An 18,354-nucleotide genomic window follows, 5' to 3' on the forward strand; every position below is an offset into this window, starting at 1 on the left:
GAGCGCAAGTGTTCGAAATGTTACACAATTTAGCTCATCCTGGTAGAAAAGCAACTATAAAACTAATAAGTTCTCGTTTTTGTTGGCCTAAAATGAAGACTGAAATAAGTCAAATGGTGAAAACATGCATGGCATGCCAAAAGTCAAAAATCCAGCGGCACAACAGGACTGTGTTGCAGGATTTCAACGCTCCTGATCAACGTTTTGAGCATGTTCATATTGATATCGTGGGACCTTTGCCTTATAGTAATGGTATGCGGTATTGCCTGACATGCATTGACCGGTTTTCAAGGTGGCCGGTGGTGGTACCATTGGCGGAGATTACGGCAGAATGTGTGGCTGAGGCTTTAATTAAGGATTGGATAGCGCATTATGGTGTGCCGAAAAGGATTACGACAGACCAGGGACGACAATTTGAATCCAAGCTTTTCGATGAGCTAGCCAAAATTTTGGGGTGTGAAAGGCATCGAACTACAGCATATCATCCACAGTCAAATGGACTTGTTGAACGTTTTCATCGCACGCTAAAGTCTGCACTGAAGTGTAAATCAAGTGTTGAATGGACAAGGGCCTTGCCAATTGTTGTAATGGGATTAAGAGCGGCATTTAAAGAAGATTTGCAAGCGACACCGTCGGAATTAATTTATGGGGTAAATATACGTTTACCAGGAGAAGTGTTTGATGGTGATTTGAAGCAAGTATCGCAAACAGAGTGTGTTAAGAAGTTAAGGGAAACTATGAGCGAACTGAAGCCATTACAAACATCGCGTCATATGACGGAAAAGCCATTCGTATTTAAAGATTTGAAAAGCAGTACGCACGTATTCTTACGTGATGACGCTGTGCGACCACCACTGAAACTAACAATAAGGGCAAGAGGACGCACGATGAACGTCAGCATGGATCGAGTGAAACCAGCATATTTTGCAAATGAAGCTGGTGAAGGTTGTTGTCAAGATAGTGTCAAGGTGTTAGATGATGACAGTAACAAGCAGATAGCACCGAAGGTGACTCGAGTGGGTAGAATAGTGCGTTTTCCATTGAGGCTTATGAGGTAGTAATAATGTGTAATACGGATAGAATTTGTCGTGATGCAGCCGTCAAATTCTAGAAGGGGCTGTGTGGTGAGAATCAACAAAGTAGGCTAAAATTGTCAGATTCTCTGATATTTAAAAATATTTTATTTAAAAATATTTATTCAGATTTTTTCAGTCAGTTGGTCAGTCAGTCAATTAGTTAGTGTTTCTAAAGTTGTATTAAAAAATAATAAAAGTTTGTGTTGCAATAAATACTGTTTTTATTAATAAAAGCTATTTGGTTATTGTAATCACAACAATTTTATTAAAATATTTTTTCGATAGTCATCTTCACAGAAACTGAGCTAATATCATTTTTCTTAAATGATATTATTTTTATACATTATTATCGTATGTGTTTCTATACTTCAAAAATTATTAAAGTTTATTTCGTATCCTAAACTATTTTCTTAAAAAAATTTGGTCTATTATTCGCTCAAGCATCAAAATTCGAGCTTCTTTATAACCAGTAAATGATTTGGAACAGTTTTGTAGGTTATCTTTAAGTCCTTAGACATAACATAACTATTAAAGTATCAATTTCTTTAAAATTTAACCCCAATTTTACAGCGGGAAAAATATATCACATTAAAAAGAGACAGGCATTACCTATTTGTTAATATTATAAGTTTGTTAATAATAATATTATAGATATCCTATAATATCATAGATAATATATCGTTATTCTAAAATAAATTTGCTAAAAGGTTAAAAAAGAAAACGGGTTTCTCTTAATCAGAATATGGATTTATACTTACAGTACTTAAAGAAATAAGATCAATGATCGGTGTTCACAAAAAAAATCAAGGAAAATATCATTATTTTATGCTCATCGTATGCTTTGCTTTTATAAATTATGAAATAGTATTATATGCATTAATTAATATGTTTATATAACAACTATTATTCAACTAATTTTGATGTATGCTATTTTCCAAATTTTATTCATCTATTTAAAATCTGGGAGACTAGAAAAGGCATATAGATTACTCCCAGTAATTCCCAAAGCCTTTTTCACTGCGAAAAAGTAAGAACAATCGAATTTTTACGATTTCTTTCAACAATAATAAGTTAGGTTAGGTTAGGTTAGGTTATACCGGCGATCCAAAGGGGATCCACTTAGGCTTATTGGGTTATTGTGGTACCGTATAATGAAAAATGCTGTCTTGTGGGAGGTCTTGGAGTTGCGTGAAAATCCTTAAAGAAAGGGGCCATTCAATAATTCAACAATAATAAGTTTTTAAAATCTGTCGAAATAAACATAATCAAATAGAGCGACTTCGCGCTGTCAAACATATATTCTGTAGACTTGAAATATTTCATTTCGTGTTAGATGACGGAGTCATGCTTAAACGTAACACAACAATATTTAAATTCTTTTTTTAGCAAATATGAAAACTTATTTATATCGTTATTAGAAAATTAAAATTACTTGTTTGAACTCAATTTATTGCTTTTAGCATATTAATTTGTAGATCTGTATCTGCTGATATGAACAAATTTTTCGTCGCACATACGTCTGTGAATATATGCTTGTGTATCCATGTGGTATGAACTTCGGGTTAACCACAATCGCAAATTTTAAGTAGCAATTTCGAAAGTTTTATTGATTGTTGCCAACTTTGACATCACCGCATGGATTTGTACGTTAAATTAACACATTTTATACATGGAAAAATACGCACATTGCCACAACTCCTCTCATGTCTCTTGCCATGTCTCATGTAATGAAACAAAAATAATTGGCACTGTATACGCAAATGGGAGTTGAAAGGAAAAATTATATAAATTGTAGCAAAAAACATAAAAAACACAAAAAACACAAAACAAAGACATAACAACAAAATTAATGAGAAAACCAAAACCGAAATCCCAACAAAATCGGCACAAATACCTAATTTCAAGTTGACACCATATTGAAGCCCATACCAGATTTGGTTGTATTTTATTCAATTTGCTTCCCTAACAGTTGCTTTTTCACTCACTAAATTCACAAGTAAAAACAATACAATATGAAGAAGAAGCGGAAAAATTCAAACCAAACCAATGCTTCGTTTCGTTTCGTAATTGAAGATTCCCAATGGAAATTAGAGATTGACAAGTGTTGTTCTGGCAGTTGCGTGCGACAAACGACATATGGCAATCGTTAAACGAGGCTCATGTGCCACAGACAACAACCGCTTTCGAACACTCCAATGAATTACAAATTAACATATGGCAACTCTCATTTTAACCTCTTTTCAGCAGTGATTGCGCTGTTATTTTGTTGTTGTTTTATTGTTTTTGTTGTAATGTATTTTTTTGTTGCAATAACAGTATTGCAATAGCGGTGAAATTGGTAAAGTTGGCAATGCTGGTAAAGCTGGTTAAATTGGTATTGGCGGCTGTGAAGTACCGGCTTTCGCCCGGTACTCAGTTTGGGTATAAAACGTACTTGTGTGCGTTGGAATAGCAACAGCAGCATCGGTCGGTAATGACTTCATTTAAATAAATTTTGTGAAGACTAACGTAAATTAAAATTTATTTTCAATTTGAAACTACAAACCCAAATATCTTTAATTTGAGCTCTCAGCTCGTTCATTTGTTGCTTGAAGGTTCATATTTAATACAAAAATTCACTTGCAGAACTACCGATATTTTGGTGTCTATGCAAAATGTTCTTGATAGTCCTGACAATATTTTGGAAAGTTCAAAGTGACGCGTCTGTTACCCATAAATTAAATTTTAAGTGCTTTTAACCACATCAGCATTTCACAAATTTTTAACCGTAATCAAGTTAAAGTCTTTTTAAATTGTTTGCTGCTAAAATATAACAAAAATGATAAATAAAAATGAAATGCTTAAGTAAAACTGAAACCAAAACTAAAATAGAAAATGAAACCTGGCGAGAAAATTAAGAGTAGAAACTTTGAAAAAGTTGCCCTCCCAAAACTTATGAATAAGTTTCTTAAACGGCTACTGCGTTCGTATTTTCCTAATAACTCGACCGCTTTGCTTTCTGCTTTCTGCTTTCTCATCTAATAATTTTATTTATAAAAGTTGAATATAGCATTATATTGTAGGCGTAAAAAGAAACTTTATTCCAACAAAAAAGTTCACTTTAATCAAATAATTACTAAACAAATTTAAAATAAAATTGCGTATATTACACTTTTAACATTGGTTTAATTTAATTTTTTTGAAGTAACATACTTGAGCATTTTAAAATTTAATCTTACAGAGATATGCCTATAGCTGTCCATCTTATAACTATTAAGAGCTGTAATCACTTTTCAAAGAACTCGATGTTGCATTAAAGTCTATATGTTTTTTCGTACTGCTTTGTTTTTTATCTAACATTGTAACTGAATGCTTATCTTTACATATTAACTCTTAGTTCATTAAACTCATCCTTCACAAACATTTTTGAGACCAACTTTACTTGATATTCTCAGAACTGGTGCAATAGTTACAGCTTTTTTTCTTAAAATTATTTCTTCTGTTTTTGGTGTTCTAGTTCTAAACGGTCTAGCATTCTCTGCTGATAAGAGTTCCAACATAGCTTTCACCCGCTATACGTCGTTTACTTACTGAAGAGACATCCTAAAAAATACGTACATCCAGAGTTCCGAATTAACTGATAAACACAATGAGCATCGTTCACTTACTATGCTCAGAAAAGATTGTGACAGTTTTAATACTTTGGACGTGTGCGAGTTGGGTAAAGTTGATGCTAAACCAAATGGGAGATCTTTTGGTATTTTTTGCATTGCACACATTTAGCCATTTGTCAACACGTATTGACACATCACTATATTATCGGCACAACTTAAAATTTCCCTCATTTAGAACGCAACTTAGCCTAACTCTCGCACGTCCTTAATAAATGTTTGCGGGGGTTTTTTCCTGTATGTAGTGGTTCCAGAAGTAATTACCACATATAGAAATTTATGCACTTAGGCATTTCAATAATATTACCGAGTTATTTATGATGAGCTAATGAGTTATTTTTTTATTCTATATATACATTATTTCGAAAAGAATATGCAGTAGACGTCCGCAATGCTTAAGGTTTTTAAGCGCCTACACAAACTTGTCCTAGAAACCATATTTGTATTCGTACTTACACATCTACTTTTATATAAAATGATTTATGAAATATAATATATATAGATTTAAGACCATTGTATGAGAACTAAATTAAGCTTAACTTTTTTAAAAAATAATGATTTCCGTCAGAAATGTGTCTCTAAAATATAAGTAAAAATATATAGTAAACATAGTAAATTGATAGCTCATAACAAAGAATAATATTGTCTATGTAAAAGACAATGAAAAGCGGAAATGACATCCTTTCTTATTTCTTAGTGTGAGATATCAGAATCAACAAATGCTTGCACTAAACACGAAGAAAACTCGTTAAAGGTCTCTGTAAGATTGACTGTAGTAAACACTAAAGATGCAACTTACACAACTTACAAGTAGATGAGAGCAGACAACAATTGTACCTTGTTTTTGATCCTATTCTTCAGAAAACGAATATATTGTAGTTCACCGTCACTTTGTAGCCGACCCCAATGTCATTATTTTTAGACATGTCTTTTGACTTAAAACCCAGTTTCATTCTGCAATCATTAATTATTATACTGCAATCAATTTGTATTAGAAACTTTTGTATGTGTATAATATTTTCAAGGAATATCTTTTGATTTGAGACTTTTGTTGCTTGGAATTACATATGTCCCATCTAAAAACAAACTTACAGACATTTAGGGTGTATATATATTAAGATTCTTTCACACTGTTCGCATGTATCATAATGAAAAAAGCCATAGAAAATCCAAAAAAAAGTGACAGATTTAAAAATCCCACATCCAATAAGCGGCTTTGCAGACGACAATATCAGCATATACGTACTATAGAGTACATACGTAACATAGGATTAGACACATCATGAAGCAGCGTTACTCTCTCAACAGAAAAACACTTTTCTTCAGAATATCAATCGTACGTAAAAATAATTGCACTAAAAACTAACTTCTAATGACTGCAATGTTTGCAAAAAGCCAACGAATACAAATGAAATTTTATTGTCGTGTTGACTCGGAATTATTTAGTCTATCCGCGTATCTTTGATTAGTATCAATATTAAATTTTAGTGCTGCAATACAAAAAGTAATCGTTTGCAAATACGAAAACAACAACAGCAGCAGCACTACACAGAACAATTGCTTCGACATGGATTTCCAACAATTGCAAAGCCTAATCACACACATTCGCTGCGTTTTGCAGATTTTTGCAAACAATGTTAAACACTTAATATGCATATTGCACAATGCAGTTCTGCAGCACTTCACCACTTCAGCACTTCACCACTTCACCACTTCAGCGCTTCAATACTGCAAAAAGACACGACAATGGCGCTGATTACAATAGCGGTTGGTTGTACCGGAAATGAGACAATATCCACTACTTAAACCGACAATTGCATTGCATTAGTTTTAAGCACTCGAATGCTCGGTAATGCATAACACGCACAATTTCACATTGGAGTGAGCGAGTGCAGCCGTATTCACGAGACAATGTAGAGTGAGTGCAGTTGTGTAACCGAGCGAGCTGACGAATGTGTAATTACACGATTTCATTTTATATGAAAAGGGCAATGATTCGAGAGATTTGCAGACTTTACCGATTATGCTACAACCAACAACATTACCAACAACAACAACAACAGTACCATCAGAAAAATTAATAATAGAAAATATGTAGCAAAAATTGCATATAAATTTATATGGAATATTTAAGCGATGCATTTTCCATATACCAATTGCAACTGCAACTTGACTCCAATCGTTGATGTAAGGATTATTATATCATATTCATACTTTTTATAGAAAAACAGATTTAATGCTTTGTAATAGCTAATAGTTAAATATTAGTTTTATTATTAGTTTACTAATAAAACTACTCCTTGCTTTTATTCTAATCTTGGCTATCGAAAATGCGAGTATCCTTCTCGCTACCATAAATAGACAGAATAGGAGTATTTCTTCCAAGAAAAAAAAACTCGTTAAAGAAGCAGTTAAATGTGAAAAAGTAAATGTTGTGGACATAAAAGACCTTAAAGTAAGCAGAACAAATGGTTTCATAATCAACAACGAAAATTAGCAGATTACTTTTCCCACCTTAGCAACGTTACAGATATAGCTTTTCCGCATAAGCGCTTGTGAAACTCAGAAATACGGGTACGAAATCTGTCTGACCATAGATGCTATATTTCGTAAAGCACAAACATTTGTTTGCAGATGCCTTCGATTGTCTTTAAAATATGGTTTCCAAACACAGTCCAAACACAGTTACCTGCTACAAATAGGAATAAATTGGGCATACTCTAAGAAAGCCACCTCATAAAATTTGTCGTTGGGTACTTGATTGGAGAAGAGAAGCGGCAAAAAGTTGAGGCTCGTAGAACAAGTGACATGTTCAGCACTAAGACACATAAAAGCTGCTATATTAAATGTAACTAATTAGGACTTAAATATTTCACAAAAATTTTTCTAAAGCTCACAGAAAAATTGCATGTTTTTGAATCTAAATACAGGAGAGTTAAACTATACTTTCATATATATATTTTCAGTAAGAAACAAAGCTCGTGACATACTTGAATAGCATAGCGTCTTCAAATCCAACTGCTCAATGACAGCAGGAAAAGAAATGCTATGTCATAATGTGTAGTTAAGAAAATATGTAGATTTAATTGTAGAGTCTGGATGAATGGAACGCAAGTGCTAAGTCCAAACCGACATCGCTTCAATATTATAAAATTTAGAATATGCAAAAAATTGTTGTGATTTTTAAAAATTCATTTTTAATGCATATTCACTACTTTGCTTATTTTATTATAAAATATACAAAACTAGACATTTTCACGCTTGTAAGTAAACATTGTATTTACTCTGACTACTCTTCATGATGTCTGTTTTAAGAAAAATAATTTGCATAACTTTCGATTCAAGTGTAGGTCTCTGTATTAAGTGCAATCTGTAAGGACCACTATACTGAAATCCTCTAAACTACTTCTATATATGCTTATTAATTGTTATACAATGAGTCTACTTCATTCTCTCCTTCTATCATCTTGTAGTCTTATTTTCATATTTTTCGTGCCAGAGCTTTGATTTTGTATTCTTTGAGAATTACTATTAAATTTCGGTATATATCTTTATCTCACTTGGTAAACATAACCGAAGAAAATTTGCTTTTAATGTAGCATCATAAATGTTTCCATCATTATACGTTGCAACATATAAAACTTAGATCTTAACGAATTCAGCCAGACAAAAATGTTTTTCAGCAATACATCTCATATTGTTAGTTAAAGTTTTAATTACATAAAATCATAAATAAATATTTAGAATTGAACCATTTTATTTATTATAAACAGTAATACCTATGTCGATATTTGTCTTTATTTTTGAAAATACTTCAATCAGACCCCTTCCTAATGGTAATGGTTTATGGGTTAGACTAAGGCCTTTCTGCACTGTAAATACCTTGATCTATTGTTCATCCCTTTCTATTTAGACATTTAGTATCTCAAGAAATCGAACCAGCTCTTCGAAGGGAGTTTTTGAATGTATTTATCCTCTAGTTTGTATGAATCGGACACCCTAGTTCTGATCTGAAAAAAATATTTCAATTTTAAAAGAAATATGCAAGTAAACTGCAAATTGAAGGTACACTTAACCGATATCTTAAAATTCATTAATAATTTGAATACTATAGATACTATTAACGATGTTTTCTGAAATTTTTTACATATCTTTAATGGTATGCTCTTTCGGCCAGCATTTAACAATATTGACCTCCTGCTATGTACCTATATTAATTAAAATTGTTTAATGAGCTTAAAAGTTCCGTAATACCTTATTTGTTTGCCTCCTCATCAATAATAATAATGCACTTAAATTATGTATAAGTACTTACTACCTATTACCTGCTACCGCACTACCTCGTTCCATTCAAAATGCTGAACTCACAGAAAAGTTTGCAAATATTCATGGTCAGCAAAAGGAATTTTACAACACGTGTCATTTTGCAGCAAAAATGCTTGTAGTATTGTAAAATGAAGCTCATTAATATTAATATTTTGATTTATTACCTATAAATAAAAGTTTTAGTTTTTTTGTGTTATTATCGAGTAATTAATCATAACGTCTTTATAAATTAACAGTTAATTAAAAATATTAGCAAAAAGTATAGGCGGTCACGGTAACTGCTTCCATACCACGACTATAAAGGACTTACGAAAAGACTTACGACTCCTTTGTATGCCTGAGATTTGTAACTACTGAACAATAAAGTTTTTCTTATCAAATGTATCAATTTGAAGGAGCGTATAAGCGTTGCTGGAAAGAGGGCGGATATTCCCTCGAATATCTTTTATCACTTTTAGCAGAACGTCAGTAACATTTTTCCTACTAGCGCTCCCATTCGAATACACCACTGCGAACACATTCAGGCGCAAATGAAAAGGACATTGCATGCATAAATAACATTCGATTTGCACCATCAATTTGATAAATTTGATAAATTTCCGTTCATAATAAAATAAAAATAATATTGCTTTGCCACAGTTGCGCCTGTTGTGTGCGGTAGGAAACAAGTCATATACATTTTAGTATCTATTGCTACTTCCTCTTCATGTGTAGATACAGTATGTACGGGTGTACGTGGTACTAGATTGTCGTCCTTTTTGGTTTCATTTGTTGGTTTTTATGAATGTTGTGGTTTTGCTTATGATGCATAAAAAATCACTTTTAGTCTTGCTGTGAATTGATTAATTGACAAATCCATCAGTGCTTACATTCCTGTGGCAAGCCACTAACAAATTCAATACTCAAAATACTGAAATACTCAAAATATTTAATTTATAAACAAAATATGAATTAAGTTTATCAATACATGTCATTTAAATGGTAGATACAATATACGAAAGACTTTATTAGACACTAATAATTACAGAATATAACAATAATGATTAATAATACAAATTACTGAACAGACCTGAGACCTAAAGACCTAACAATTATTATGTGATTATTGAGTGGTCACTATAAACTGAATAATCACCTAACGAATTCAATCCAACTCAGACTGCAGATACTGTAGAGAAGAGAGAGAAACTGCATATCACGTGGTTGGGGAGTGCCCGGCAATGATGCCGAAACAGAGGAAACACCTAGGAGATTATTTCATGGATTATAAAGGTTCTAGACTAGGAAAGATAAGCTCTATACTGTTTTTCATTAAAAAAATCGAGCTTGGAGAAACACTCTAATCCAACTCAGACTGCAGATATTGTAGAGAAGAGAGAGAGAAACTGCATACTCCACGTACATGGGGAGTGCCCGGCAATGATACCGAAACGGAAGACATACCTAGGAGGGTATTTCATGGATTGTGAAGATTCTAGATTAGGAAAGACAAACTCTATACAGGCTTTCATTAAAGAATTTGAGCTTGGAGAAACACTCTAATCTGACACAATAGATCTTTTAGGTCGCAGTGCACTATCGCTTTTCCCAATAATAATAATAATAATATATTAAAAAGACTTACCCTAAAGTACAAAAATCTATCTCTTCGTCTACTATGTGATGTGAGTTTACCAAACCTAAAAAGTATTGAGTAGTTAATGATATGATTCTTTTATTTTTAACTAAGTAATGATATATAAAAACAGTGAAGTACATAAGTATATACCTATATGATATGTATATATTTGAATTACATTATAAACTGATCATTTATAGTACAATAATCTTTTTTCTAGTACTTGGTATAATATTACCAACTTAAACAAATAAACTTACTGCCTTAGTTACGAGCAGTTCCGTAACTTACCATAGAGTTTCACTTTTTACGTTATTTATAAGATATTATTCAAACTTTGTTTACATAATTTTAGTCAACGTGTGTTTGAAATTCAGTAGCATAAAGATATGATATGATATCGCAAATGTGTGGTTTAGTCAAAGTTAATTATTTTTACTCTACTCAAAATGTAAGAATGCCATTATGGTTTCTAACTTCATGCTTTCTAACTATAACATATAAATGACTCTAAACATTTTAATGGATCTTACAGTTTGATTTGGACACTTCTTTTAAATTGTGAAGTACAAAAGTAATACTAGCATTTATATCAGTAATAATTGGTGCACTAACATGACATTATTTCTTAAGAACACACGTTCCAGAGATGGCAACAAATTAAAGGTTCAAAAACTTAAATATACCTGAAACAAATGAAACTCTAAAATATGTGCTATGTAATGCCTACATAAAATCTCTTATGAAGCATTATTCTTATTAAATATATACTCTTACGCCTATTAAAAGCATATGCAGACATTAATAGACATTCTACTCTATACTATATTTAATCTGTAACTGGTACCAATATGAGCCAAGAGATATATACCTGACAGCTTGATGTCTACCAATAACTACCTATATTTTATATATATTTAATTAAACTAAATATTTATGTATATAAATATTTATGTATTTTTCCGAAGTTCCGAAAAATATTTTTTTTCAGTTTCACTGCCCCTAATACGACTCTCTTTTGAGACTAATCGACTTACACTACATTTCTGTATTAATCTCAAACTTATTTGAATTTTAGAATACTTAATAATTCATATTAATTTATATATGGTATAAGTATTTACGAAACTTTTCACAAGGTAACAACACACTAATCCTTTCAAAACTTTTCTTTTCAGAAAAAACTAGAAAAATATATAACAAATTTAATCCTTTTAATACATTTCAGTTTGAAATTTATAACAAAATAAAAGATTTCCAGAGGATGTGAACTAAATTTTTTGGCAAATTAGCAATAAATCATAATAACCCGATTTTGGTCGTAAACTTGCTTACAATTTAGTTGCTGGAAAGTTAGTAGAAGTACTTTCCCAAGTTTTTACAATTGTTGTATGTTGATAAATTTGAAAAGTTTGAAATTAAGGCAATTGCGCTACTAGCTTCCATACAAAATAAATAGAGTAAAAAATTGTGATTTTGAAATATGAAGTTCGTGACAATAAAAACTTTAAGTCCTTACAATTTGCCAGCAAAATAAAAATTCAAAAACTTTTTGACAATAAAAAATACTTATAAGTCTAATAATAGCCTTAACTTAATTAAATATTCGGACTTTCATATATAAACATTTATATTAAAAAGAAAATATCTTTTATTTCAAAAAGATATACATATATTTTAATACAGTATTATTTTACATCATTAGAGACAAAAATAGTGTTGGCGAAAATAGTTTTAAGTGAACTAAAGGTATTACTGTAATAGGTATATGTCAAAAATAACAATTTCGAGAAAATTAATTTAACCTTTCATCTCGTAGATTGCTCTGTTTGCGAATAATACTCATATGTTAGTGTATCTATAAAAAGTGAAATTTATGCATATGCGTAAACATAAACGTTTATGTGTCCCAGCTAATATATCCTTCATATACATTGTTGCTTGTTAACACTTGAGTGGTTGAAGAATGCCTATATTAACAACAATTTTATTGTGTTTCTGCAATGGCAGTAAACACGCCATTTTTGCTGGAACATTAACACATTTTCTGTTTTAATGTCCTTGCCAATTTATTGTTGCACTTGTTTGGCAAGATACATGCTTAGTGTCTATGTGTGCCTTGAAATACGTAGGTAATAGCTTACACTTAACCCAAATCCGTATGAGTGTATTAGCGATTGCACCGCAAAATGTGCTCGGTAGTGACTGTGCAGAAACGAGAATGCGTGTGATATTTTCACACTTGAGAACAACAGTCATATGCTGGAATTTATATATTCATACGCAATTCAACACTCATGCAAGGACACGCACCCACAGCGTGATATACATCGTGATCCATGTACCATGCATGTGCTATGTAGGCACATGTAGACTATATAGACTAGAAAGGATATCATTTTTCATGATTATGTTTATTGGCATTTTTATTTTTATTACAAGCAGTTCTTTTATTACCGCAAAAATTTGTGCATACAGCAACACAGCAATACGAAAAGTGTAGTAGATATTTGTTGCGTTTATCACAGTGGTTTTTGTCATTTTTTCGGCTGTAAAAATGGTGCTAACCAGAACTGTGGACAGATAAATAACACACAAAACATTTATACAACACAATATTTTTATATTTTCATGTCAGTTATTTCAAATTCATTATATAACATTTGCGTGATTTCTGTACATATTTACGGGTGAAGCCAAATGGATTAACAGCATTTCTATTATTGCAGATTGTGAATGAATATACCGATTGGGATCGCACGTCGCAACATCCAATAAACACACGAGACACTGCTGTCGCTGCATTATCTGATGCACAATTTGTGGCACCAATTATTCGCACTGGTGACATACTTGCAGCACAAGCACCGGCGCCTATGTCTAATACTCAAAGTCCTTCTACCAAAGATGGCGACTCGATAGCCCCACCAACAGGGCGCTGTTACTTTTATGTGTTCGATTACCAAACAAAGGACGGTGATTATCCACAGCGTATGGGTACTGTGCATGGCGAGGACTTACCATATTTATTTGGTGCACCATTAGTTGATGGCTTTAGTCATTTTCCACAAAACTATACCAAATCTGAAATTGCACTCTCTGAAGCCGTTATAATATTCTGGACAAGTTTTGCAAGAAAAGGGTAAATATAATTTTATTAATTGCTCTTTTATCGTGTAGCTTGAATTTAATTAGGATAAAAAAGCAAATATTCATTAACCCTATATGGCATGATATGGTAATATTACTTTCAAAAAATGCTTACACAAAAGATATATAAACACAATTATAATTTGTACGTTATATTATAAAAATATTGAGAACAATAAAATAGGAAAAAACTATTAATATAATTTATTACGTATAACTTAAATGCAACCAATTTGTTAAAACAATTTAATATTATAACTATTACGATTGGGTTAATAGTTGAAAGTGTTGGATAGGATATTATTATAATCCAAGGCAGAATGGTCAACCATGACTAGAAAAGGGTCTTGTGCCATATTTAATTAGAATCTCTAATTAAAATTGGATACAGATTAAGATTTTTATGGAATCTTTGGGATGAGTTCACAAAGTATTCTGATACTTGAAATTCGATAAGGCTCATAGGAAGATAAATTCAATTTTTGAAAATCACTAGTCACAAATAAAGTAGAAGAGGTTTAAGTCCCATCCCATCACTATTGTAGGATATTAATTGACATTATATTCTGTTAAAAATAGTAATTAATAATAATCTAAAATGGTGTATATAGAATTATTACAAATTGAAGTAGAGTAACAACTTTAATATATCGTAGTGGTTCTAAGAAATAAAAATAGGCCAACGAATTCAAAATTTGATTTTTTACAATTAAAAATTTTCTATGTAGCAATCCAAACGAGCATCACAGACAGGATTTTCTTCCAGCGTCGAAGGAACGTAGCCGATTCCGATCTATCACATGGGATAATTATGATCCCATGCATCAAAAATACATCGAAATAGGTGAGTTTATTAACTACACGTACCAAAAAGTATTTAAATTTTATATTAAAATGTTAAATAAAATGTGTACATGACCATATAATTCGTGTAATGAACTATTCAAAAGTAATTTCAAGATTGATTTGAATTCTAATGGAAACATTTTTTTTTATTATTTTATTTTTAATTATGTAAGCACATCTTAAAAACTAAACATAATGCAATTAAGCAGGTGCAAAAAAGGAATCTAACCTTTATAATAAAATGCAATGGATTATATATGTTATATCAAAATTTATAGCAAAGGAAAGAAAGTCTAGATATTGTGGTATCAGAAAGCAACTGTTGCGCTATCGGATTACTATGCTGGTGAAGTTTCACTTTATATTTTTGGCCGCATGTTCTAATGACGTCTGCAACAGTTGGGATCCCGAGATCGTTGTGGATATATACATTTTTGAGATACAAAGGAGCGCCGGTTATTTGTCTAAGTAATTTGTTTTGAACTCTGTATTTTTTCGATATTAAAAGCACATGCTTTTATGCTTGTTCTATGCCATAGGACCAGATAGGTTTTAAGATTGAATTATATACCAGGACATTATTTTCCAGACTTAGCTTAGAGTTTTTATTAATAAGCCAATGCAGCTGCTGTAATTTCAATTTTATTTGAGTTGTTTTGCTTTCAATGTGCTTAGTCCAAGTTAGCCTTCTATTAAGATGAATGCCAAGACATTTTACATCATGTGACTGGTGTATAATGATGTTATTCAACTTAACAGGGGTGCACGTTTCTTTTCGTAGAGTAAACGTGACATGTACACTTTTCATTTCGTTTACTATTATCTGCCATTTTGCTAGTCACTTCTTCAATAGACTTAAATGAGTCGAGACACTTTGGGATGACCTCATGTAATCACTGTTAGAACTAAGAATTGGAATGTCATCCGCGAAAGTAGCAAGTACGTGATTTGAGAGTAGTGGGACATCAGTTGTGTAGATTATATACAGGAACACCAGCCATTATGTCGATTTCTCTTGAAATGAAGGTATTGTATTTCAATCTAAATTTTCCAGAGGATATATATGAATACAATAGCTTATGCATATTTTCAGGAAAGTAATACTTTATTTTATAGCTTGGGCTACGTCCAAGAAAACGGCATAACAGTATTTTTTGTGCTGAAAGGCAGTATGAATTTCTTTAGCAATTCTGTAAACTTGCTCAATAGTGCCATGTCCGGTTCGAAATCCAAATTGATGGTTTAGTATCACATTGTTTTGAGTTATTATTGGCTTAATATATGACAGCAGCATTTTCTCAAAAATTTTGGATAACTGGGACAAAAAACTAATAACATAGGTCTGTATGATGATACCAAAATTAAGTCTTTTCCTGCTTTCCTTGGCGTCATCCAAACACAACGTAAGGGGAGTTTCAACAGTAGAAGGAGATTCAATATTTAGTTGAAAATCTGTTATTTGTGGGTTTGGCTGAAAGGCGCCCTTTAGGTGTTTTTCTAAAATACAACCTTTTTCTTCGTCATTGCGAGCCCAAGAACCATCCGGTTTTCTAGGCGGTGGGTCATTTTATATTGGCGTTTTAAATTTCTTCGTAACCTTCCACAAAAAATAGTTGTTTTTTTTAGATGGACCAAGAGCCTCGAGATATTCTTGTAAAGCGTGATTTTTGTCATCAGATAGTGCTTTTTTAAGAAATTTTGAAACTTTATTTAATCTTTGTGGTGATCGAGGTGGGTGATCGATGTCTTTCTCGCTCGGCTTGACGTTTTCGGAAAATAAGATAATCAATGTGTGACTGAAATACTATATTTGACTGTACTGACCTTTTTGATTGAGAGGCTTTAATTACAGCATTATTTAATGTCTTGGTGAAGTTATCAAATGCTTTATCAATTTCTTTGGGTGATCTGAAATTTGAGTTATTACTTATTTCCTCATTAATGATATATCTATAAATCCTCCACTTTATAAGAGTTTTCTTATTCTGCTCTGTTGAGTTTGTATTAAATTTTGTAAGAGTTAAAATAACTAGAGAATGGTCAGAGGAGAAGTCATAAGATGATTTAACAGCAATGTCTTCACGTTTCATACCATTAATGATTGCGAAATCGATTAAGTCTGATGTTTTTCGATTGTCTGATGGCCAGTATGTTGGGTGACCCGAGGACACAAGATCAAAGTTGTTGCCAAGTGCTGAATACAGTTGACGACCTCTTGGATATATCAGTATAGAACCCCAAAAGGTGTGTTTAGCATTGAAATCCCCAGCAACTAGAAAGTTAGGACCGAGATAATTAAAAAATTTCCGGAATTGATTAGAATTAATATTAAATTTAGGAGGGCAATAAATTACTGAAACGACGATTTTAGTTAGACCAGAAATTACGCAAATTGATGTGGCGAGATCTTATAACGTATTTAATAGCAGTATAGATAAATAATTCAGCTAAATAGTTTAGATACTATAATATACTATATACTAAATATGTTGAAAGCGAAGTGATATTTTTTCTATATATTCAAAGTATCAAAAATATATTTGTTTTTAGTCGAGATTAGATTGCCAGATACAGTTTCTTTTCAAATAGATTCAAATTTAAATTAATTTATTTAATGTCTTTAATCTGTTTTTATTACAGACTTATATACTTTTTTGACTTTCCAAAATAGTCAAACCTTGTACTACATGAATTCAACCGAACCTATTTTGTAATCCACTTTGTGGTTATCGACTAACTTGTATTTGTGTAAATGACAAAAGTTTTCAACAGTTTCACAAACACACATTCACATTTGCTAGTACCGTGCACAGTGGCAACCCTGCCAGTCTGTCAGCCAGCCTGTCAGTCCTTATTGTGTGTGGCTTTGTGTTTGTGTTCACTTATTGCCATTGTTTTCATAGGTGATTACGACCTTTTTTCTGTTTGCTTTGTATTTTGATTTGTAATTATTACTTGTATACTTGGACGGGGGCCCTTGGACTAGGACATCACTTTGGGATATTAAATATTTCAAAAGTATTCTTTTACATCGACACTTTTTTAATAATTGTTTGTTTTTCTACTTTCGAGTAAAGGTAAAGGTTTGCTTTACCTTTTTCTCTGTTTGTTGTTTTCCCATTAAGTTGAAAAGTTAATTTTATGTTAAAGGTAGGACGATAGGGCGGCAAATGGTGATAAGCCAATGATTGGTAGAACATTTTAAAAGAGATTTTCCTATTTAAATGAAAATAAATAGAAAACTTACACAATTAATATGATTCTTGGTATGTGTATTGTGGTAAAGTTATGTTGTTTTTTTAAAGTTCTGTTTTTTATTTAAATTATACATATTATATACAAGATGCATATGTATTTCTTGTTATATACGGAACAAGAAACTGCAAGAGTTTTGCGAGATTTAAGTACAATCAATTATATCTGAGAAATGTTTATGTGTGTCTCATTTTCTCACTTCAACATATTACTATTTCTGGTCGTTTGATCTAAAATATATTAAGTACCTAGAAATCATACAACGAATTTACAGTTTCTTGACAGAATGAACTGTAATTAAAGTAAAAGTCAATGCAGAGAAAATGTATCACTGTAATTATACCATTGAAGTGCATATATAAAATGTGATGATATATATTTTTTTAAAGAAATTGTGAGTAAATTTAATACTGAAAATGTATTCAATCAATTT

The 18,354-nt window shown here is 31.7% G+C and overlaps 1 protein-coding gene across 1 annotated transcript in view; it reads left to right on the plus strand.

Moving 5' to 3' along the window:
• LOC119684205 (neuroligin-3) overlaps nucleotides 1-18,354 on the plus strand; it is a gene marked incomplete at its 5' end in the record, with an annotated part of 148,770 nt that overhangs the window by 45,309 nt on the left and 85,107 nt on the right. Inside the window, 2 exon segments of the mRNA XM_038098196.1 lie at nucleotides 13,400-13,812; nucleotides 14,549-14,664. Of these exon segments, the coding sequence (XP_037954124.1) occupies nucleotides 13,400-13,812; nucleotides 14,549-14,664 (529 nt within the window).

Source organism: Teleopsis dalmanni, chromosome 2, assembly GCF_002237135.1.
Source record: "Teleopsis dalmanni isolate 2A chromosome 2, ASM223713v2, whole genome shotgun sequence".
Taxonomy (NCBI): Eukaryota; Metazoa; Arthropoda; class Insecta; order Diptera; family Diopsidae; genus Teleopsis; species Teleopsis dalmanni.